Here is a 24,534-nt window from a genome sequence, read left to right on the forward strand (position 1 = left end):
AGCTTGCTTCACAGTCCAACTCTCACATCCATACATGACCACTGGTAAAACCATAGCTTACCAGATGGACCTTTGTTTGGCATGTAATTGTCTCTGCTTTTTAAATTTTATGCCTAGTCTAGGTTGGTCCAATAACTTTCCTTCCAAGGAGTAAGGCCGTCTTTTAATATTTCATGGTGCAATCACCATCTTGCAGTGATTTTGGAGCCCCCAAAAATAAAGTCTGACACTGTTTCACTGTTCCCATCTATTTCCCATGAGGTGATGGGACCAGATGCCATGATCTAAGTTTTCTGAATGTTAAGCTTTAAGCCAACTTTTTCATCTCCTCTTTCACTTTCATCAAGAGGCTTTTTAGTTCCTCTTCACTTTCTGCCATAAGGGTGGTGTCATCTGCATATCTGAGGTTATTGATATTTCTCCTGCCAATCTTGATTCCAGCTTGTGCTTCTTCCAGCCCAGCGTTTCTCATGATGTACTCTGCATATAAGTTAAATAAGCAGGGTGACAATATACAGCCTTGACATACTCCTTTCCCAATTTGGAACCAGTCTGTGTTCCATGTCCAGTTCTTACTGTTGCTTCCTGACCTGCATTAGGTTTCCCGTCAGAGGCAGGTCAGGTGTCTGGTATTCCATTCTTCAGTAATTTTCCTAAGTTTATTGTGATCCACACCGTCAATAGGTTGTGTGTGAATAAAAGCAAAAATAGATGTTTTCTGGAACTCTATTGCTTTTTCGATGATCCAGTGGATATTGGCAATTTGATCTCTGGTTCCTCTGCCTTTTCTAAAACCAGCTTGAACATCTGGAAGTTCACGGTTCACGTATTGCTGAAGCCTGGCTTGGAGAATTTTGAGCATTACTTTACTAACGTGTGAGATGAGTGCAATTGTGCAGTAGTTTGAGCATTCTTTGGGATTGCTTTTCTTAGGGATTGGAATGAAAATGGACCTTTTCCAGTCCTGTGGCCACTGCTGAGTATTTATTATTTATGCCACTGCTGGCATATTGAGTGCAGCACTTTCACAGCATCGTCTTTCAGGATTTGAAATAGCTCAACTGGAATTCCATCACCTTCACTAGCTTTGTTTGTTGTGATGCTTTCTAAGGCCCACTTGACTTCACATTTCAGGATGTCTGGCTCTAGGTGAGTGATCACACCACTGTGATTATCTGGGTCATGAAGATCTTTTTTGTACAGTTCTTCTGTGTATTCTTGCCACCTCTTCTTAATATCTTCTGCTTCTATTAGGTCCATACCATTTCTGTCCTTTATTGAGCCCATTTTTGCATGAAATGTTCCCTTGGTATCTCTAATTTTCAGCAAACTTAGATAAGTGTCATTACTTAGGTAATGAGCCAGCAATAAGACCAAAGTGGCAAATAAACTTCCCTCTAGCCATTTTTACAGGGTGGAGCCTCAAGAGTTATCGTCATAGAAAAGGCCACACGGTTATTATAGTAGCCTAACCATCTAAAGGCAATGGCACCCTACTCCAGAAGTCTTGCCTGGAAAATCCCATGGACAGAGGAGCCTGGTAGCTGCAGTCCATGGGGTCGCTAAGAGTCGGACATGACTGAGCGACTTCACTTTCACTTTTCACTTTCGTGCATTGGAGAAGGAAATGGCAACCCACTCCAGTGTTCTTGCCTGGAGAATCCCAGGGATGGGGGAGCCTGGTGGGCTGCCGTCTATGGGGTCGCACAGAGTCGGGCACGACTGAAGCGACTTAGCAGCAGCAGCAACCATCTAAAGTGTGATGATTTCTTATCTCAGATAAAACCTTTATAGACTCTAATGCTTGTACGCTGGAATTATAAATTCTATCTTCTAGTTTTATTTTTTCTAAAGATTATAATTTTTTAAGAATGTTAATATCTTAGTGAAATGTAATATTGCCTTGAGACAATGTAAAATAGGGGAAGGAAAATGCTGACTGATGGAAGATAGAGATGCATCAGTGGAAGTTAAAAGTCCAGTACTGGTGACTTTCCTCAAAAAATGTTGGCTACTTCATCAGTATCTCAAAGCTAGAGTTGTTGGGAAATATGTATTCATGTCATCTATGGAAAAATAATTTCTTCCAGCTAACCAATCAAGATGCATCCTAGGGAAAAAGTTCACTTTTGAAATAAGGTTCTTACATTTTGTGTGAAATATCTTATCCATTTTTAACATTACTAATGCCCCATTGTTTAATTTTTTGATCCAGGTGAAACCAGATCAAATGGATGAAAACCAAACAAAGGTAGTGAGAGAATTTATCCTGGCAGGTTTCTCACAGACACAATCTATTGAAACAGGACTATTTGTACTATTTCTTCTCTTCTATGTGTCCACTTGGGTAGGAAATGTCCTTATCATGATCACAGTAGTCTATGATAACCATCTGAATTCATCACCCATGTATTTCCTTCTTGGCAACCTCTCTTTCCTCGATCTATGTTATTCAACAGTAACTACCCCTAAGCTTCTGGCCGACTTTCTTGATAACGAAAAGCTCATTCCCTATGACCAATGCATTGTGCAGCTCTTCTTCCTGCATATTGTAGGGGCAGCAGAGATGTTCCTGCTCACAGTGATGGCCTATGATCGCTATGCTGCCATTTGTCGCCCCCTGCACTATACCACTGTCATGAGCCGAGGATTATGCTGTGTGTTGGTAGCTGCCTCCTGGATGGGAGGATTTGTACACTCTACTGTTCAGACAATTCTCACTGTCCGTCTGCCCTTTTGTGGGCCAAATCAGGTGGACAACTTCTTTTGTGATGTTCCCCCTGTCATCAAACTTGCCTGTGCAGACACTTTTGTCATTGAATTGCTAATGGTATCTAACAGTGGGCTGATTTCTACGAGCTCCTTTGTAGTGCTGGTTTCTTCCTATGCCACCATCCTAGTCAGGATTCGCTCCAAGGAAGGAAGGCAAAAGGCACTCTCAACCTGTGGCTCTCACCTGATGGTGGTAACACTCTTCTTTGGACCCTGCATTTTCATCTATGCTCGTCCCTTCTCCACTTTTTCTGTGGACAAGATGGTGTCTGTACTCTACAATGTTATTACTCCCATGCTGAACCCCCTCATCTATACACTTCGGAACAAAGAGGTCAAGTCAGCCATGCGAAAGCTGTGGGATAGAAGTGGACTTACTTGGAAAAAGCAGGAGACATAAGAAAATGAAGTGAGTTTTTGCAGGCAAAGAATCTCGGGTTAGAATAATTGCTTTGGCAAGAATGTGTTAGGAGATGGTAGCTTAGTTGTTTGATTTTCTTCCATTAAATCATAATATTCCTATTTATGGCTTTATAACAAAATTAAACCCAGAAAAACTCCTTTCATACTAAATTGTTCTATTTTCTGCTTCCTTTTCATCCCTAAAGAAAATTTGGTTTCTGTTTCCTATCAATTTATGCTCTTCCATTCTATCCACTTATCTAATCAAATTTTATTATATACATTTTGTATATTCAGCTTGCTATTACATACAGGTACAATCTACCCTTTCCAAATTCTCATCAATTTTTTCTCTACCTTGCCACAGGTTTTGTCTTGGTCTCAGTTTTAACTTACTCCAACTAAAAGTCTGCAATGAATTAAGTAATGAATTTATACTCACAAAAAAAGGTTTCTTCTTACAAAAAAAGGAATATCAATTAGATGAGCCAGAGTGAATCAGATTTATATGACTGTATAACAACAAGCTAGTGGGATATATTGGTCTGCTTCATCACTTCACCACACTATTAATTACCATCTAGTAGTGTAATTGAGGCAGCAATTGCCTAGTAGTGTGGGTTCAAATACCTCTCTTCGAATTACAGGTCAAGTAAGGTCCCTATCTGTAGCATGTATATATTGATGCCTATTTTCCAGTTCTTTGTGAGAGCTAAAAATGATGACAGATATGAATGCAGATTGGTGCCTGGCTCATATCAGGGTCTCACTATTATTTACTCATTGAAGTTGATACTTTTTCAAAAGATAAGATGGTGAAATTCTAAATTTGTTGATTTGCCTTAATGAAACAACAGTGTAACCTGCTGTAACTGGCTTGTGGAGAAGGCTAGAAAGTGTACAGAAGTAAGTAACGACATTTTCAACTTCATCAATTATTTGGCACAGTTTATATTACTGCCACTATTTTCATCAATACATTGGTTATCCTTAAAGTTATATTAAAACTAACTCATAGGTTTGTTTTTTGTCTATAAGCGAAGATTGGAAAATTAAAATGACATTCAAGTTTAGAACGAACTAGACACAAATTTAACATAAATGTGAAATATAAATGAAGCCTCCACTTTTTAGGGTTTTTATGTCACTGGATTATAGAAGCAATTGCAGCAACTAATTTGTGTGACAGAGACAGAAGCCAAGAATATTTGGTTAATTCATTAGATACTGAGGTTTTGTCTTTATTATCTATACATTTCCGAGTCAGAGTCAGATTTAGGTCTTTCCTATGAGAGATGAAGACTCACATGGGCCCGTAGCCAGAGCTGGTGAATGTGCAGAACAGTTGCAGCAAAACTCCAAGTGAGTGTTTGAACCTCCACTAAAGTGTTCTCTTCGCACTTGTTATTACTGTTTAGTTGCCAGGTCATGTCTGACTCTTTTTCAACCCCATGGCCTATAGCCCTCCAGGCTCCACTGGCATTGAATTCTCTAGAAGAATACTGTAGTTGGTTGCCATTTCCTTCTCCAAGGAATCTTCCCGACCCAGGGATCGAAACCGCGTCTCCTGCATTGCAGGTGGAACCTACTGCTGAGCCATCAGGGAGGCCCTACATATTCCCAACACTTACTTTGTAAATGTCCAAAATAAAATGAATTAAAAACTCAATAAAAATATGCTGAATGATTGGGGAAGAGATATTTCAAAGCTGAGGATTTTTCCTCCATACTTGGAAAGAGAATTTGCAAATTTTGCACTGAGACATAGGAAACATTTTGAGAGATATGACAGAGCAAGAACAGATCAAAATTGCTTTAGTTCTTAAAACAGATGTAAAAACATTTATAGATACACCACCTGTTGTCAGTGAAGACCAGATAAACACCTCAATACTGAGCAGATAATTAGGAAATCTGATTCATAATACAAACAACCAGAAAGCATGTGACTTCATCTATAGAAAAATGACTATTTATAATGACTGTAAATGACTATAGTTGAATTATTTTTCAGTCTTTTAGTTTTTATTGCTTAATAACAGTACTACTAACAGAGGAGATAGCTGAGGGTTAAAATTCAGCAGGATTGAGGCAATTCATCATAAAGACATAATACAATTTATATTTCTCTAGAGATTAACAGAGAGGATCTCTGCTGCTCCTAGACACTTTCCACTAATCAATAATATATGGGAAAAAGTGATACTTAGGAATTTAAAAAGTGGTTCAACATTTTGTGATAGGAGGAGAAGATAAAAAGTACATGAAATAAAATCAGTATTTTTAGAAAATATAAAATATAAAGAAACATATACCTATAAATTCTACAGGATATATGAGCTTGCATGTTTAAACAGAAGTACAAATAAAGCTCTCTAGAATTCTCAAGAAAGCAACTGTCTCAATAAAACATCCTTAATACTACTCTTTGATGACTTTTACTGCTTCTCCTGTCACTTAGCACACCACCATTTTTGCAATACCTGTATATCTTATTTTAAAATAAGAAGTTTTAAGAAGTCCATTGTATTTCTATACACTGACAATACAAAAATTGAAAATGTAATTAAAAGTAACTAAAATGACACTACATGTAAAGCACCAAAATCAAAAAGATTAAATAGAAAATAAAACAGTTATATATTCAGTTCATAATTATGGAAAGTGTACTTGATGAAATTCATCACTCATTCAAAAATAGCAGGAAACTCCTTAATCTTAGAGAAGGTGAAGGTGAAGTGTCTCAGTCGTGTCCAACTCTTTGCGACCCCATGGACTGTAGTCTACCAGGCTCCTCCGTCCATGGGATTTTCCAGGCAAGAATACTGGAGTAGGTTGTCACTTCCTTCTCCAGGAGATCTTCCCGACCAAGGGATCCCGCATTTTAGGCAGACACTTTACCAGCTAAGCCACCAAGGAAGTTTCAATCTTAGAGAGGATATCTCATGGGGAAGCTTTTTTTTTTTTTTTTAATTCACATGCTGATGTTTTCAGTAGATATTTATTGATATATATATAATCTTAAATATCTACTGAAAACATCAGCATGTGAATTTTTAAAAAGCTTTCCCATGAGATATGAAGTGTGCCAAACAGTCCCAATATTACCATTTAAATAATATGTTGCTAGATGTCCTATCTAGGCAATACCACAAGGAAAAGAAATTAAAAGCCATAAATGTTGGAAACAAAGAGACAAAATTGCCTTTTACAATGACATAATTTTGGCACAAGTGCATACTCTATGATTTCATTCTATAAGTTCAAGAAAAGAAAAAATAATGTATCCATTAAAAGTCAAGACTGTAGTTATCCTTAGTGGGTGGAGAATGGAAGGGGGAGTGAGGGAACTTCTGATGCTATGTTCCTCAATCTGTGTGTTCATTTTGTGAAATTTTGTTGAGCTAATTATTATTTGTATACTCCTCTAAATGTATGCAATTCTTCAGGAAAAATGTTGATGTATAAAAGGTAAAAGTAATAAATAAAATGTTACTCATTTGAATAGTATTAAAATAAACATCTGGCAAGATTAAAATAAAAATGAGGCAAAAAAATAATTGAATTTTGGTAGCATAACTGTCCCCCACTTAACCCCTCTCTCAATACACCAGGCTGTTAAAGCTTTATGGGTGATTTTGCTAAATTTCCTGGAAAGTATTTCTCCCCCTGTGCAAAAGTATTCCAGAGAGATAAAAGTTCTCAAACTTATTTTATAGGACTCCTGTAAATTCAATACCAAATGAAAAAGAAAAAGGAAATCAAATTATAAACAAATCTTACTGATTATTATGAAAATGAAAGTCGCTCCGTCATGTCTGACTCTTTGCGACCTCATGGACTGTAGCCTGCCAGGCTCCTCTGTCCATGGAATTCTCCAGGTCAGAATACTGGAGTGGGTAGCTGTTCATTTCTCCAAGTGATCTTCCCAACCCAAGGATTGAACCCAAACAGATTAAAAAAGATAACACTTTTACAAACTCAAGTTAAGGCTGTGTTTGTGTTCCTTTATCAAGTAGAATTTATCCTAGTATTATTTATCCAAAGATGGTTCAACTTTACAGAATTTCTCAGTGTAATATTATATTGAGCAGATTGAAGAAGAAAAATACATTATTATCCTAATGTCTGCAAAGTATCACTTGACAGAATGTAAAGAAATTATCATTCTGTTGATATATCTCAGAATTTGGCAAGAGAATCACTCACTACTATTTAGAGTCAATACTTTCAGTTATAACTAAACAAAATTGTGAATTTACTTTTGAGTTTTCTTGTTCCCTTTTCAACATATTCATGATGAAACTCTCGACATCCAGCACCTCTACTAGCATCTCTACAATCTTACACTCATTTTATTTTATTTTCAGGAAAAGAATATACTAATCACACAGACCATGCTCTCTGCTTCTGCCTAAGATGGAATAATAAGGACTGGATTTACTTTTCCTTCTAAAGTAACTTCACATAAAATACACAAAACAATAGTTCTCAGAATCCTGGTCACCAGGCATTGAAGGGCAACAATGGTCCCTATGAGGAAAAACATTGAGTCCTACAATTGCCCAGCTTTTTGCTGTCAGGGATTTTTCTGGGCTGCAGAGATATACTTCTGAGAACACCTTCTGGTCCATTAGTAGAGATTTCTCTCACAAGAAAATCCTTCCAATCATACCTTAATAGCAATTACTCCTGCAGATTGATAATGTCAACAATTGTTCTGTGGTTCTCAGTCATGGTTGTGAATTACAATTACCTGAGGCAGCTTACAGTTAAAAAAAGAAGCACATGTTATTTGCATTTAAAAATCATTCCAGGTGATTTTTTAGTATAAGCAGCTTTCAGATTACACTTTGAGAAACACTGTATTATGTATTTAGTTTACCTTGTCTCAGAATAGGAAAATAAGTTTTATAAATGGTCCCTTAAAACTCAAAGAAGTTCCTCTATTTGGAATATATGACTTCCTATGAATTGACAGTGGTGAATTTCCTGCAAAAGTTTGGAGTCTGTGGAAAACAGACACCGATGACTCTTCCACACTAGTTTTACTAACACATCAAGTATCCATGTTTATGTCCAGACAGCTTAAATGCAGGGATTTCTCAACCTAGACTGATAATACAATGGTCCACATCCATCTTCATGGATCTGGCATAAGCAACATGGAGAGTTGAGCAGATATTAGAGATGGGACATAGCCATTGGATAGTTTTATTAATAAAAAGAAACAAAGGATTTATCATATATTTGGGCACTTACTATATGACGGAGTAATGCTAAACTAAATGAAATGTGTGTGTATACATACATGTGTGTGCAGTAATATGACAGAATCCAGAATCCTAGGAGATAGAAAAGCTGAAATAATAAGGGAAATATTTTCTGAATATCAAAACTGAACTAGGTTTCTCTCTCATTTGCTCAGAGCATATCATGTTTATTCCTATCATGACTTTAATTTAATAATATGCTTTGATTGTGTGTGTAACCAACTTTATTCCACTAAACTGGAAATGTGTGTTCTTAAACACTCTATCTTCACTCCTAGTGCAGTGCGTTGAATCTTAAATATGGAAGGTGCTTGATATACATTTGTCAACTGAGTAAATAAACCTATGAATAGCATTACCTATATCTTTGATGACAAAAAGAGCCATGTCCAAAATCTGAATAAAAAAATCAGTATTATGTCAATGAAAACTAAGGAAATTAGTCCCCAAACAGATATTGATTTCCTTTTAAGCTTTTTTCAGTGTTCACTGATGCAGTGAACATGAACTTGGGCAAACTCCAAGAGATGGTGAGAGACAAGAAGGCCTGGCGTGCTGCAGTCCGTGGGGTCACAAAGAGTTGTAAACAAATGGGCGAATGAACAACAATGTTCACATATATGGGCATAGTCGTAAAAATTGACTATGTCCAAATTTATAAAATAGAAACACAGTATTATCAATATAGCAAGCAAGATAACTATAGAAGAAATGTCCTAAGGAAGAAGTTGTTTTCCTTCTATGTTCTTTTATTGTTTAGGCACATGTGTAGGATTATAGTCAGAAGGGAAAACAGAAGTACCCAGGAGCATGTTTCTCCAGGATGACAACAATGTCCAAAATTATTGGAAGTTTCATCTAGTTACTCAAATAATTCATGCATTACCCAATTCTGTCCTTTGGCTTGATGTTTCTGAATCAACTTATAAGAAAATTGCTTGAATCCTCTAAACATTAACTTAGTTAATATCAAACTTAATTCTTGCTTATGGTTGTCTTTCAGGATCCAAAGACATTCAAAATTCAGCATAAGATCTGAATCTGTTATTCTGACAAACATTTCCTAATAGATGACTCCTTAAGGGACAGCATCAACTCAGTAAGATGCAATGTTTATTAAAAACCTACTATAGGTGAAAATTTATTAATTAAATAATCCAGTGTATATCATATAGTAAGTTTATGTTTATACCATGAAATATGGCTATAAAATATTGATTTTCTCATGTTAAAATTGACTTCTATAATTCAATACCACCAACATGCATTCAGTTTTTAAATAAAAAAGTTTAAATATAATACATATTCAAAAGAAAAAGATAATATACTTTTTAAAGCAATATGATCCTGAAATTGTGAAGTATTTTTTCTTGTCAGGGTTTCAAAACCAGGACAAAGATTCACATGGTATTATTTACTCTCAAGATACCTTCTCTGTGCCAAATATCTCGTCTTGAATATCTATGAACTGAGAGCCCTTATTGTGTTGGCCTATAATTGTGTGTGTGTGTGTGTGTGTGTGTGTGCACGCTCAGTCATGTTTGACTCTTTGCAACCCCATGGACTGTAGCCCACCAGGCTCCTCTGTCCATGGGATTTTCCCAGGCAAGAATACTTGAGCAGGTTGCCATTTCCTTCTACAGGGGATCTTTCCCACCCAAGGATCAAACCCGTGTCTCTGGCATCTCCTGCACTGGCAGGCAGATTCTTTACCACTGTGCCACCTGGGAAGCCCCTCTGGACTATGATTAGAAAATAAAAATTCATTTTTAATCAATTTTATTAGACAAACTGTTAAGAGAAATCTGGCTTAAAAAATCTGTGGAGTCCATTCCAAGGAGGATGTGTGGAATTGAGTAAACATACGCATGCGTGCCTGCTTAGTAGCTCAGTTGTGTCCAGTTCTCTGTGAACCCATGGACTGTAGCCTGCCAGGCTCCTCTGTCCATGATATTTTCCAGGCAAGAATACTGGAGTGGGTAGTCATTCCCTTCTCCATGGGCTCTTCCCAGCCCAGCAATCGAACATGTGTCTCCTGCATTGCAGTTGGATTCTTTACCATCTAAGCCATTAGGGAAGCCCTGAGTAAACATATATTGTATGAGTAATTACATATGCATATATATAATATCACATACAAAATAATGTATATATATTTTTTGAAATCAGTAACTATTTCTCTGTAATGTAGCACAATACAAATTATACCAATGTAATGTCAGAATGAAATATTTGATCAGAATTATATTAAAGAAAGATATCTTCTGAATGAATAAGAGCACATAAGTTTTTGGGAAGCTGGACTTCAGTGAAAAGTCACATGTCGGTTTCTCAGTTTCTTCATAGATGTTTTCATCTCCTTATTTCTCAGTGTGTAGATAAGAGGGTTCAAGAGTGGAGTAAAAATGGTGTAAAACACAGAGAGGAGCTTGTCCACAGAGAACCTACTAAAAGGCCACACATAAATGAAAATGCAGGGCCCAAAGAAGAGTGTGACTACCATGATATGTGCAGAGCAAGTTGAGAGTGCTTTGGATACACCACCAGCTGCACGCTGTCGGACATTGATGAGAATAACAGTGTAGGAGATCAGGAGGAGAAGAAAACAACTCATGGAAAGCAACCCGCTGTCTGAGATCATAAGTATACCCAAGACATAGGTGTCCAGGCAGGCAAGCTTGATCACGAGAGGAAGGTCACAGAAAAAGCTGTCCACCTCGTTGGGGCCACAGTAAGGTAAATTTACAGTAAAGGCTACCTGACTAATGGAGTGCACAAATCCAATGACCCATGAAACCAGCACCAGCCCCACGCAAGTCCGCCGGCTCATCACTGTCATGTAATGCAAAGGCTTGCATATGGCCACATACCTGTCATAGGCCATGGTAACAAGAAGTACCATCTCAGCCCCTCCAACAAAGTGCAAGAAGAAGATTTGAGCCATACATCCTCCGAAGGAGATGAGCTTTTGATCACTAAGGAAGTCCCTGATCATCTTGGGAGTGGCAAATGAGGCCAGCCATATGTCCAGGAAAGAGAGATTCCCCAGCAGGAAGTACATAGGGGAGGAGTGTAGGTGGGGGTCAGATATTACAGTGACCACAATGATAAGGTTGCCCAGCACAGTGACCACATAGATCTCAGAGAAGAACACAAAGAAAAATTTTTGAAGATGTTGTGAAGTGCAGAGTCCATGCAACACAAATTCTGACACCAAGGAATAATTCTGCAGGTCCATTATCACTGGTCTCAGATTTTGTTCTGAATCTACACAAAGAAAAGAGATATAAGTGAAAGTGCCTATCATTTCCCAGGCACATTAAAGTGATTAACTAAGTGTGATCTAAATTTAATTTTTAAGTTGTAAGAGACAACATAAAATATGATATATAGACGATTAAAACCAATTCCCTACCAACATATTTATTCACCTTTTTCAGACTTCAGTGTTTCCTTAGGGGCAGTTAGACATTCTGGGAGACTCTAGCACAGATGAGAGTTGTGGGAATATTTTTTTTTCCATTATCTAGCCTTTGCCCATGAGCAAATGTAGAATCAATCATGTATAGAATGTGAACCAAAAATTCTTGTAGGATTGAGAATATAAAGATTTTCTTAATAGAATTATAGTCTGTCCACCTGTCAATATTATCAGCCAATGCGTAACTGTTTTTAAGTAACAAACCTAAGAATTGGAATTAAAACTTAATTTAAAATAATGCCATCAATGACAATTGACTATACATTGTCAAGTCTCCCCTTCTCTCCTCTTTTTTTCCACTTACTGTGCTTAGTCGCTCAGTCATGTCAGACTGTTTGCAACCCCATGGCCTATAGCCCTCCAAGCTCCTCTGTCCATGGGGATTCTCCAGGCAAGAATACTGGAGCAGGTTGCCATGCCCTCCTCTAGGGTATCTTCCCAACTCCGGGATCGAACCCAGGTCTCCCACATTGCAGATGGATTCTTTATTCACCGAGCTACCAGGGAAGCCCCTTGCATTTACCTACACAAACTCAAAACAATATCTGGCAAAGATTTGATGGGTGGCCATATCTATATATCTAAACACCAATCAAGATGTCTCTCACCAGAAACCAAGAGATGAAGTAAATTTCATTCCTCCATGGCAAATTAAAAGAAAAACTATTCTTCCAAACTAAAAAGCATGATTTGGGCTAAAACCATATTTGAGATGATATATAAATATATGATAACTGCCAGATTGTGAACCGTTGTATATGCTGTTTAGTAAACTGGTGGGTAGTGACATTATTGTGCTATATATGAGTTATAGAATGGCATTTGTCATATTTTCTGTTACTGTCTTTGAGCAAAATTTGATCTAAATAGTAGCCCAATTATATACAATTTTAATCTAAAGCATGAATCTGTACCATTAGGGAGAACAGCCTCAGTTGAGGCCACAGGACTCTTTCCTAAACTTGGAGAAAACATAATTATCAAATCTACAAATGACAGAAATCTGATGGAGTTCACTTATAAAATATTACAAAAGGCTAGAAAAATGGGCTGTAGTCAGCAAATTCTATATATGGAAAAGAGAGAGAAAAGAGTGTAGACTGATACTTACCATGTTAATAGGGATATAGACTATTATTCATGCACTTTTTTATAATTGTGTTTTTTATGCTTTTAATTATAATGAAAATATATTTTGTCTTTTATCATTTAGAAGTAAGAGAAAGCTGTTTTTGTCAAAAAATGAAAAAAGCCCTTATAGTATAGTTTGCTATAATGCTTGTGACTAACTGAATGATAAAGAAGATCTGGTTCAGAAAAATTATATCTTATTTTCCAATCAATATTCAACTCAAGATATGGCTTCCCAAAGAGCAGTAGAGTTAGTATCTCTTTCAGGTTAACCTATTTGGAATTTTTTTTGGTCTTATTTATTAAATCTAATTTATCAACTATAAAATTCACCTATTTTAAGTGCAAAAACTCTATGATACTTAGTAAACATATCTTCTGTACTAATTTACTCCTTCACACACTCACTATTTCAGACCATATCTACATAACACCAGCAGAGTTTCCCATTTTCACTTAATGAAGTATACAGAAACCAACCATTATGAAAGAAAATTAGTAAATTTACCTAAGATTTATACAGTTCCCCTGATTTCACACATTTTAAAAAATTACTGCTTTTATCATCTTTTTCAATTTGGTTTGGGAATAAAAAGCTAATGGTCTAATTCATTTGTATTTGTAATTCTTTTAAAATAAACTGACTATTTTGAAAGGGTTTTAGGATAGCTTTCAATGAATGAGATTTTTCTTAGTACCTCTCAGCAAGAACCAGAGCATAAAACCTATGAAATAATTTGGTGAGGTGGGGGGAGAGGCTGCTTTCACAATTAGGTATAAAAGATTGCTAAATTCAGTATTTGATTTTAAAATGTAGCTTTGAGCTCCCCAGAAGTACAGTGAGATGTATGGATCCCACTATTGATTTATCATGAGAAATAAGCTGGTGTTTTGCTTTCCTCACAAGAGGAAGTTATTGTATAAATCTATTTGTAAAGGCATTGAAAAGAGTTCTTTATGAAAAATTTTACAAAACATGTAGACCTGTCCTTTGTAAGAGTTTTATTATGTTTATCCTTTATAAAATTGAAAATATAAGTTTTGTAAGGTTTCTACAGGGAACTAAAGTAACACAGGGGCTTCCCAGGTGGTGCTAGTGATAAGGAATCCGCCTGCCAACACAGGAGACTCTAGATGTGGGTTTGATTCCTATGGTGGGAAGACCCCCTGGAGTAGGAAATGGCAACCCACTCCAGTAATCTTGCCTGGAAAATTCCATGGATGAGGAGCCTGGTGGGCTACAGCCTACATGGGGCCCCAAAGTGTCAGACACAACTGAGCAATCAAGCACGTAAAGTGGCACATTCCACGCTTGAAACATTCCAATGATATGAGTAGGATACAATAGTAAAATTTTAAAATCTAAAGGAATTAATGGTTTTATCTGTTTTAAACCACTCAAATAGCACTCAACAGACTTTTGTCACGATAATAAGGGCTCAAAAACTTTTTATTCCTCTTGAACTTTTATAAATGCATTATATTTAATTGCAACACCTTTGGTAATAGACTGGGGTTATAAACTTGAAGTTAAGTGCTTCATGGACAGAATAGTCATAAATCACAATTCAGGAACCCTTCATAAATATAGTTGGATTACCCTGACACCCATGGTAGCATACATAATACAGACCATAATGGCAGTATCTTTATTGATATTTCTTTCTCCTTATGACCATGAAAAATTTCACATGTAAACCTAAAACATAACTATGTTTAATTTAGTGTTTTATAAAAATTAAGAGAATGAAAAGTTGAAATAATCAAATGGAAAACTCAGGAAACAAAAAATTTAAAAAACAACTTCTACTTGCTGTTGAATCAAAATGTTCCAAAATTAGATATTGGTGATGGATGCACAACTCTGAAATGTAAAAATATTAAAAACCATTGAGCTGAACACTTAAAATGAGTGAACTCTATGGTATGTAAACTATAACTCAATAAAGTTTTTTAAAAATAGATGCTAAAAGAAGTAGAATAAGAAAAACTTAAATAGGGTTCTAATTTCAGAGACCCTTTTATGATTTGCAAGGGCTTTTTAAAGCTCATTAAACAAATGCTGAATTTATAATCAGGGAAAAAAATGAGGTTGATTATGTATACCTACAAAAGATACTTAAATACAGCAATGAAAAAATTTAAATGTTAATACATTTTACTCTAATCATTTAATATACAAGATAATAGAATAAAACAGTCTCTATCCGACTTTTATGTTTAGACACACATTCACTTAAATATACATCAAATGATTTTTACTAACCTGGAGTTAAAATATTCAGTATTGACACTGTAGATCCCTCAGTTTGAATTTTACATCTAATATACTTAAATAAAAAATTTTAAAGCATGCATATTTTTATTCCAGAGAAGATTTAATTATCTCTTCTTCCTCCTAAAAATAATTCAGAGAAACGTCATTTTAAAAAAGATAGAGAACTTCAGATTTGAGTCACTCCCAGATTTCAGATATAAATGTCTATATCCTCTCGCCCATCAGATTAAGAATCCTTTAAAGATGGGCTATTTTTGGCCAATTATCATAATGGAGTCTGGGGAATAAACCATCTTCTAGTGGAAATTTTTGGTATTGCATCATGTTCACTTCCCTAATTGATAATGGAAGAAACATTTTAAATGTCTGTCAGATTATAGTATCACAATTGCAATTATTTTAATAAGTCAACTAGAATAATAAGGCATCATTATCTAGTTTAAAAAGTATAAAATATTCTTTCCTCTTGGTGATTTAGTCGCTAAGTCATGTCCGACTTTTGCAATCCCATGGACTGTAGCCTGCCAGGCTCCTCTGTCCATGGGATTCTCCAGGCAAGGATACTGGAGTGGGTTGCCATTTCCTCTCCAGAGGATCTTCCTGACCCAGGAATTGAACCCTCATCTCCTGCATTGCAGGCAAATTCTTTATCAACTGAGCTATGAGGGAAGACCTAAAAAAATATGCATGCTTCTTTCTTAAATAGTCAAATTAAGAATTTACGTTCTAAAAATATGCTGAAAACCTGCCAACCCCATACATTACTTTTATGCAATCTTGATCCAGCATAACACTTTGGAGAAGGCTCATTCCTACCAGCAATATCCGATTTGTATATAGCAAAATATTTGCTTTCTCAAAGTCAGATTCATGTGATCATGTATAATGACCTGTTGTCTGGGTTACTTGCAGATCATTTATAATTAGTATCCCACTTACTTCCCCAAATCATTTTAAGTTAAATCAAGTTTCTTATTCTAATGGTTGTATGATGATTGCAAAAATTCTAGAATGTTCTAATGAATGGTAGTCACATTTGCAACTATCTACATAGCATTGAATTCCATATTAGACATATACATGCAGTCAAATTTATAACAAATTTTTTCTTCCAAGATAGCAGCTGCATTTAATGAAAAAGACAAGTTCCAAATTCAGTTCAGTTGAGTTCAGTTCAGTCACTCAGCCGTGTCCGACTCTTTGCGACCCCATGAATTGCAGCACACCAGGCCTCCCTGTCCATCACCAACTCCTGGAGTCTACACAAACTCATGTCCATCGAGTCGGTGATGCCATCCAGCCATCTCATCCTCTGTCATCCCTTCTCTTCCTGCCCCCAATCCCTCCCAGCATCAGGGTCTTTTCCAATGAGTCAGCTCTTCGCATCAGGTAGCCAAAGTATTGGTTTCAGCTTCAGCATCAGTCTCTCCAATGAACACCCAGGACTGATCTCCTTTAGGATGGACTGGTTGGATCTCCTTGCAGTCCAACGGACTCTTAAGAATCTTCTCCAACACCACAGTTCAAAAGCATCAATTCTCCAGCACTCAGCCTTCTTCACAGTCCAACTCTCACATCCATACATGACCACTGGAAAAAAAATAGCCTTGACTAGAAAGACCTTTGTTGGCAAAGTAATGTTTCTACTTTTTAATATGCTATCTAGGTTGGTCATAACTTTCCTTCCAAGGAGTAAGCGTCTTTTAATTTCATGGCTGCAGTCACCATCTGCAGTGATTTTGGAGCCCCCAAAAATAAAGTCTGACACTGTTTCCACTGTTTCCTCATCTATTTCCCATGATCTTAGTTTTCTGAATGTTGAGCCTTAAGCCAGTTTTTTCACTCTCCTCCTTCACTTTCATCAAGAGACTTTTTAGTTCCTCTTCACTTTCTGCATTACATAATTATAGTTCACTAAAAGGAATAATAAAAAACCTTTCTAAGTTTCTGTATCTCTATTTAAAACACAGAAATAATTGTTGCTAAATAATGATTGTAGAAGTAGACTACATATATCAGTGTCACTTGTTTCTGAAATGTAGCTTTTATGTGGGTACAGCTATATTATGTAAAACAAAGAATAACAGAGAAAGTTGTGACAAGCCACAGAAATGGATACTTGATACAGAGGTAGGGAAGGATTTACTAAATGTGATAATTAATTTTATGTGTTAACATGGAGAGTGTATTTGGATGAGACTGATGTTAAATTGGTGAACTCTGAGTAAAGGAGATCACAATCCACAATGTGGGTAGGCCTCATCCAATCAGTTGAAGGCTAATGAATACTCTAGATTATCCTCTAAATCTTTGAGATTGAATAGAAGAACAACAATCCAAAAAAAAAAAAAAAACAGTCATCAGCTTGCCTGGGATTCCAGTTTGCCAGTCCACACTTCAGATACCTGACTTGCTAGGGCTCCAAATCACATGAACCATCTCTTAGAACAAATCTCTTCTCTTCGTGTCCTTTTCCTTCCCTTCCCTCTCCTTTCTCCTCTCCCGCTGCTCCTCTCCACAATGGAAGAATTCAGCTTGTAGAAGGATAAAATATCAAAATATTTAAAATTTTTAAAAAAACTTTGTATTTGAGACATCATCACAAGAATATTAAAATCCAACTACAAACTGGTTAACTGTATGTCTAAATTTGTGAATCATGTCAGTTTTAACTGCTCTAGCTCTACTGGCCAAAATGTCTTTGGGGGTTGACACCCAGCCTGTGCCCCACTCATCCAAGGAACCATATACACTGACGAGACCTGAGTCTGCCAAAATGGAATCACATTTTTTTTCCAATCCACACAAAGTTCCAGAGTGGATGTTATAGCCCTGATCACAGAGGCCTAATATCTTCAATAGAGAAAAAAAAAAAAATTTACAAATCAGTAAGAAAACTTGAAGAAAATAATGAACAAAGAGTATAAGAAAATTATTTTTTAAATGAAAACAATAATAGGCCAGTGACCTTTAAACATCTTACCTCAATAAACATCAAACATAAAAATTAACAAGATATTACTTCTATTCACATACAAAATTTGGAATAAATACACCACTTCCTTGGTCAAGTATGAGGTATGTTTTAGTCAGTTTATTTTTCCAGGGGAAGAGATGAGTTCACGTTCTTCCTACCCTGCCATCTTGGACTCCTCTGTCTTCAGCTAGTGTTTTGACAGAGCTTTTTTTGAATGTAAAGAGCAGGTGAGAGAGAGAAAGGGAGTTGGGGAGAGAGAGATTGAGAGACAAAGACAAAGAGAAAGAAAAAACAGAAAGAGAGGGAAGGAAGAAAGAATCACTAAAACTTTGCAGATTGGCTCTGTGCAAGAGCAGGTATTCAATGCTTAAGCAGGCCATTTACAACTTTGCCTTAAACCTTAACTTTCTGTTTACACTTAGCTTAGAGACCAGTCAGAGATGAAAGCGTAAAGTCTTCTCATGTCTTTCTTATTTTTTTGAGCGTATATCTCACTCTGGTCATGCACGTAACTTTCTAATTCCTCAATGTACACAGCCATTTGTGAAAGAAACAATTTCCCAAAGACACTCTCCCCAAATTGTTTCCATAAGTCTTGGTGTTCTATTGTATACCTCAACAGTAAACGTTTGTCCAAGGTGGATTTTTTATTTGCATTACAATGTTTTTGAGGAATGTTGTCTGCTTTTCTATCTTGAGTGAGTTACTAGGTATGTGAAATAAAAACAAGTGCTACTCCTTCAGGTAGCCTAAAGACAAGTAAAGGTAGAGAAATAATATTTTAAGAGTAACATCTGCTTTGTTTCCTCTAGAACTTTAAGTATGTCATTCCACTAACTTCTGGCATCTATACCTTTTGATGAGGTACGAACTGTAGACATATTGAGAGCAACTTGTGTGTGATGTATGAGTATTTTTATTTTCTGGTTTCAAGATCCATTGCTTAGTCTTTAACAGTTTGACTAATGTGTATGTAGCTGTGAACCTGAATTTATTAAGGTCACTGAGGGCTTCCCAGGTGGTGCAGAAGGAAAGAATCCACCTGCCAGTGCAGGAGATGGAGACGATACCTGTTTGATCCCTGGGTAGGAAGATCCCTTGGAGAAGGAAATGGTAACCCACTCCAGTATTCTTGCCTGGAAAATTCCATGGACAGATGAGCTTAGCAAGCTACAGTCCATGGGATCGCAAAGAATTGGGCATGACTCAAGTACTGAGCACTCACACATGAGATTTTTGGCATGTATGTTAGTGTTTCTCGTCAAGTGTAAGAAGGTTTTGGGTCTCTTGTTGTTGTTATTTCTTTAACTATTCTATTTCTTTCTTTCTGTCTTGTTCTCCTTCAGAATTACCATTATATATTTTAGTACTTTTAATGGTGCTCCTCAGGTCTCTAAAACTCTTTTAATTTTTCTTTATTCTTCTGTTTCTGTTCCTTGACTGGATAATCTCAATTGACTTATCCTCAAGTTCACTGATATTTTCTTCTGAAAGTCAAAAGTGCAGTTGAATGTTTAATTTCTACTAGTGAATGTTTCATTTCTGTTATTGTATTTTTTCATTCCAAAATTTCTTTTTTTCATTATTTCTGTCTCTTTATTAATATTCTCAGTTATTCTTCTGGCTCAATAGCTCTTGCACCTATGATATAATGTTAGCAAGATACTGGGTCACAATCCTGACTATTTTCCTGCAGCAGATCATATTTTCCAAAGATGGTTATACCAGCACCTTTTCTTCCATATATTCTCCTACAATGAGACATGCCTCTCCCAATGAAGATTTGCAGCCCATAATGCCAGACATATGAGAAAAGGAGCCCCCTTGAAAGATAAGGACTCTGACCCCAAGGTGAGTTCAATTTCAAAAGAAACTGACCCTATGTTGTTCAGATATGAACTTCTTGGCTTAGCCCTTTCCACTCACTGACCCACGAATCTGCAAGCAGAATAAAGTGGCTATATGAGCCACAATATTTGGGAAAGTGATTTGATGCACATCAAACTGAAACACTCATGCATAATCCTTCTAGAGCCCCATAAGGTCATGTCAGATAGATGTCCATACATCTGTGTTTTCATATTTCCTTCTACCTTTCTCTATGTCAGTTGTCCCCAATAGCACATCCCTAATACTACTCTTTGATGACATTTTACTGCTACTCCTGTCATGAACTTTCTTTTCAAAACTCTTTAGAGTTGACCTACCTGACTTTGAAAGCCTTCTACTCCAGCCTGTAAAATAAATTCTTATGCCAAATCTGCCATTGCTCTTATTTTTTAAAGAACACCAATGCTTTTCCACTCAGAAGCTATTGCTCCTTTCTTTAATGCTCACTTTGCCTTTTCTACCTCTGATGTTTTGTTTAGGATTCTCAGGCTTCTGTGCACACTGGTTATCTGACTGCTGTGGGCTAAAGCTGCTCATATCAGAAGTAAGATCTCATATTTCCATAGATTAAAAGAAAATAAAATCTCTAATGGTGTCTGTTAAATTACAGTATTAATTAAAATGTTTCTCTAAAAATGCCTAAACACTATTGTTTCAAAATTAAAGATCATATTTTAACCATCCTAATACATTATATAATCTGAATACTAGTATAAACTTGGCACTCATTAAATGTTTCTGAAAATGACATTTATCTCAAAGAAATCTCTGCCACTGGTCATAAGAGAAGATAATGCTAAAATTACTATAAACAAGGGAAAGTTTCTGATATGTACAGAAATAAACAGCTTTGATAACCACACATGTTTAGAATACATTAAATTGTACAGGTACCAACAAATAAAAGAGAGGTTAATAAATCTGACATTAACATATAAATTGGGATTTCTATGGCTATTCTGCAACTATACTGGTTACCAAAGTACATTTTCTGTAAGTAGCTCTCCTCTATTCTTTTGTCTTTCCTTCTAATCCCACGTCACTACTGACTCCTCAAATATATTAATTGACCATTTCACTGCCACACTAACTGAAAATGGTTAAGATTAATTTATTCCCCTTAAATCTTCATCACATAATTAACTGTAGCACTAATTGCTTAAAATGAATCTGCCCTGAGAATCTATTTTATGCCAGAGACTGTGTAATAATCTAGTGGGAATAAGAAATGAAACATCATTGCAAGCCTCAAGGGGTAACTTGATTAGTGGCTCTTGACAAAAGATGCAATCAAAAGTCAAACTTTTAATGATAGTATCATGTAGCATGGACAGTGTGTACACAATAAGGACAGTGTTAATTCTAAACCAGGAGGTCAGGTTAAGGTAAAAACATCATTGAGGGCATAGAATTGTCTGCTCAACTTTTTTTTAAACTACTATTTATTGAGTATTTAACATTAACTACAGACTATGTTAGTTTGAGACTGATAAGAGTTGTTGAAGTCTGTGAAAGACTTTAATGTAGAGGATCTTTCTCTAGTGTGACTGCTAAAAAATTCACTCAAGTATTAGTATTTAATTAATGTTCTCTCATTGACACTATATGGTTTCAATACCTTTTTTATGGGTTTTACTAAGAGCAAACATAACATTCACAAACACTTATCACATAATAAGAAATTTTATTAATTTGTTTTATTTAACACACATTTTAATGCTATTCTGTGACAGAATTTTCTAAGCATTATCATTGAGTGATGTTTTAGTCTGGGGTGATTTCAAACAGCTTCAGTGTTTCAGGATGGAGCAATTCTGATAAGACTTTTTTTTTTGGAGGTGGAGGTGTTTTTTTTGTTTTTTGGACGTTTACCTCCACCCACAGCACAGCCTTCCCTCTGATCCTTGCTCGAAGGAACCTAAAGACGCAAATCCCAGCTTGGGAATGAAACACGAGACTCCTGGACCAGCTCTACACCTGACTTGCTGGATGATCTCTCAATGTTGCTTAAAGCTCTCTGTGCCTCATCTTCCAGTGTTCCAGATACTGGCCTAGGTGCTGGGATGTAGGCAGGGTCCTCACCCAGGTCATGCCTCTGCCCCCTTCCTGTTCTAGGTCTCCTCCCCATGCCAACACTGGCCTCTCTCCATTTGGTAGAGCCATGAGCCTTCCCAGGAAGGTCTGATCCAGAAGGGGACTATCACCCGTCACCAAGGGGCATCTTAAAATCTTCCCAGGGGCTAGCTGGTGGCTGAAATGGCACTGGCACCTGGGTGGGGCCAGTGTGACATGAAGGAAGGGAGGAGTGTGAGGCTCAGGGGCAGTTCCCTCCACAGAGCCTCATTTCCCATCGCTGGCCCTTACAGGAATAGCTGCCACTTTTTGAGCACCAGTGGGTGTGAGGGAGGAATTGCTTAGCATTAGCAGATGAATATATTTAATTCCATGTGTGTTAGCCACTCAGTCGTGTCCAGTTCTTTGCGACCTCATGGACTGTAGCCCAGCAGGCTCCTCTATCCATGGGATTCTCCAGGCAAGAATACTGCAGTGGGTTGCCATTCCCTTCTCCAATAAATAATGCCATAATTCTCTCCAAACTGGTTTCTCCCACTAACGTTGCATGAGTCCTATATTTCCACATTCTTGCCATCAATTTGCATCATTCAAAATCTGATTTTCATGTTAATTTGGTGGTGCAATTTTGTATTTAACCTTAATTTTTTTCTAGTACAAGAAGTAAATTTCCTTGGTGGTATTAGTTTCCTAGGGCTACCATAACAAATTGCCACAAGCACTGTGGCTTAAAATAACAGAAATTTATTCTTCCACATCCTGTAGGTAGCAGTCTGAAATAAAGGTGTCATCAGGGCCATGCTCCCTCTGACAGTTCCAGGAAAGGATCCCTTCTTGCCTCCTCCAGCTCTGGCAGCTCCAAGTGTTCTCTGGCTTGTGGCAGTGTAACTCCAAACTCTGTCTATTGTGTCTTCACATGGCATTTTGTTTGTGTAACTGTGTGTCCTTTTCTGTCTCCACAGGGCACACTCATTGGATTCAGGGACCACCCTAATCCAGTATAACTTCATTTAGACCATTATCTTTACTGCATCTGCAAATAACGCTATTTCCAAGCAAGGTCACATTCTGACATTTCAGGTGGACATGAATTTTGGAAAATGCTATTCTACCAACTACCTCTATGGCAAAATTATAAATTATTTACTATTTACTTTTTAGCTTTTTACAATCAACACTACTTGAAAATTTCATCATATTTATCATATATGGTTATTTCAAAACCTCAATACTTGTGAGCAGGCAAGTCTTACAGTTGAAGTGTTCAATATAATTTTTTCAAAAAATCTTGAGTAAACAGGAAAATAAATTAGCTTTTGCATTATTTGTCCATGGACTCAGCTTCCCTCTGTTATGTTTTAAAACTCTTTCAGGATTTTAGGAATGGGTTGTTTATAAGTGTGGTTTCCAGAATTTGGGTTAAAGGTAGAAGTAGCATTAGAATTATAAAGAGGTGCATGGAGTCTAAAAACAGACTGAGTTTGAATCTCAGTTCTTTACTTACTAGATATGGAAACTAAGATAAATTATAAAGCCCCTCTGTAACAGTTCCCTCATACATAAAAATGGGGATTAAAAACATCAAGTAGCTAATAACACTGAGATAGCCAAGTTATTTACTTAGTTTCTCATCCATTATATTATTTTTAATTAAAAATTAATTTAATTCTATTAATTTTTCAAAATCAGCCTTTTGAATACTGACTGAAGAATTGCCTTTGACCATTCTTTCTGTAGTAGCCTTAAACAATTCCTATTTTTCTTGGGACATATTAACCCATCTGACCAATTATGCTCAACATAAAATCTTGCAAATTAAGATAATAATGGGTAATATATATATTTGTTCCTCCTGAAATTAAGAAGGCTCACCCACACTTTTAGAGAAGTTAAAGCATTAGTTTTGTAAATCTATGGTAGGTTATAAAATTTTTAAATTATAAACAATAGATAATTTCTTGCTACTACTAATAGTTTGACTTGCTGTTTTCACCCTAATGGTGACTTAGTGGGTTGTGATGTCTACTGGGATTCTAGACTTGGCTGATAGGTACTGGAGGAAAGAAAGCTCTCAAAATAATGTTAAAACTCATCTGTGAAAATGGCTATTTTTTGGTAATGATGAGAATAATCAACCTGACTTCCTCTTTGGGAGGAACAGGACTTAGAGCTGAATCTATTGAGGGGATTGGGAAGAATTCATCCCATTCTTATAAATTCTCCTGCCTAATTCTTGGTTTCTTGTTTAAAGCCAGGA

General features: G+C 36.5%; 2 protein-coding genes across 2 annotated transcripts; one reads left to right on the forward strand and one right to left on the reverse strand.

Moving 5' to 3' along the window:
* The first annotated feature begins 2,141 nt into the window (after window positions 1-2,141).
* Window positions 2,142-3,259, forward strand: LOC122444136 (olfactory receptor 4Q2). Its single transcript, XM_043472938.1, has one exon. It carries the CDS (start codon window positions 2,231-2,233, stop codon window positions 3,170-3,172), a length of 942 nt encoding a protein of 313 aa, XP_043328873.1. The 5' UTR covers window positions 2,142-2,230; the 3' UTR covers window positions 3,173-3,259.
* Window positions 3,260-10,635: 7,376 nt separating this feature from the next.
* On the reverse strand, window positions 10,636-15,489 carry LOC122444069 (olfactory receptor 4K14). The gene is made up of 2 exons (XM_043472869.1): window positions 15,326-15,489; window positions 10,636-11,714 (listed from the first exon to the last, which is right to left on the reverse strand). The coding sequence occupies exon 2, from the start codon at window positions 11,683-11,685 to the stop codon at window positions 10,753-10,755; it is 933 nt and encodes a 310-aa protein (XP_043328804.1). The 5' UTR covers window positions 11,686-11,714; window positions 15,326-15,489; the 3' UTR covers window positions 10,636-10,752.
* Between the last annotated feature and the right edge of the window lie 9,045 nt (window positions 15,490-24,534).

This window comes from Cervus canadensis, chromosome 6, assembly GCF_019320065.1.
Source record: "Cervus canadensis isolate Bull #8, Minnesota chromosome 6, ASM1932006v1, whole genome shotgun sequence".
Taxonomy (NCBI): domain Eukaryota; kingdom Metazoa; phylum Chordata; class Mammalia; order Artiodactyla; family Cervidae; genus Cervus; species Cervus canadensis.

Excerpts from the sequence above, each read along its gene's own strand:
- LOC122444069 (XM_043472869.1), bottom strand. The coding sequence starts at position 11,685 with ATGGACCTGCAGAATTATTCCTTGGTGTCAGAATTTGTGTTGCATGGA.
- LOC122444136 (XM_043472938.1), top strand. The coding sequence starts at position 2,231 with ATGGATGAAAACCAAACAAAGGTAGTGAGAGAATTTATCCTGGCAGGT.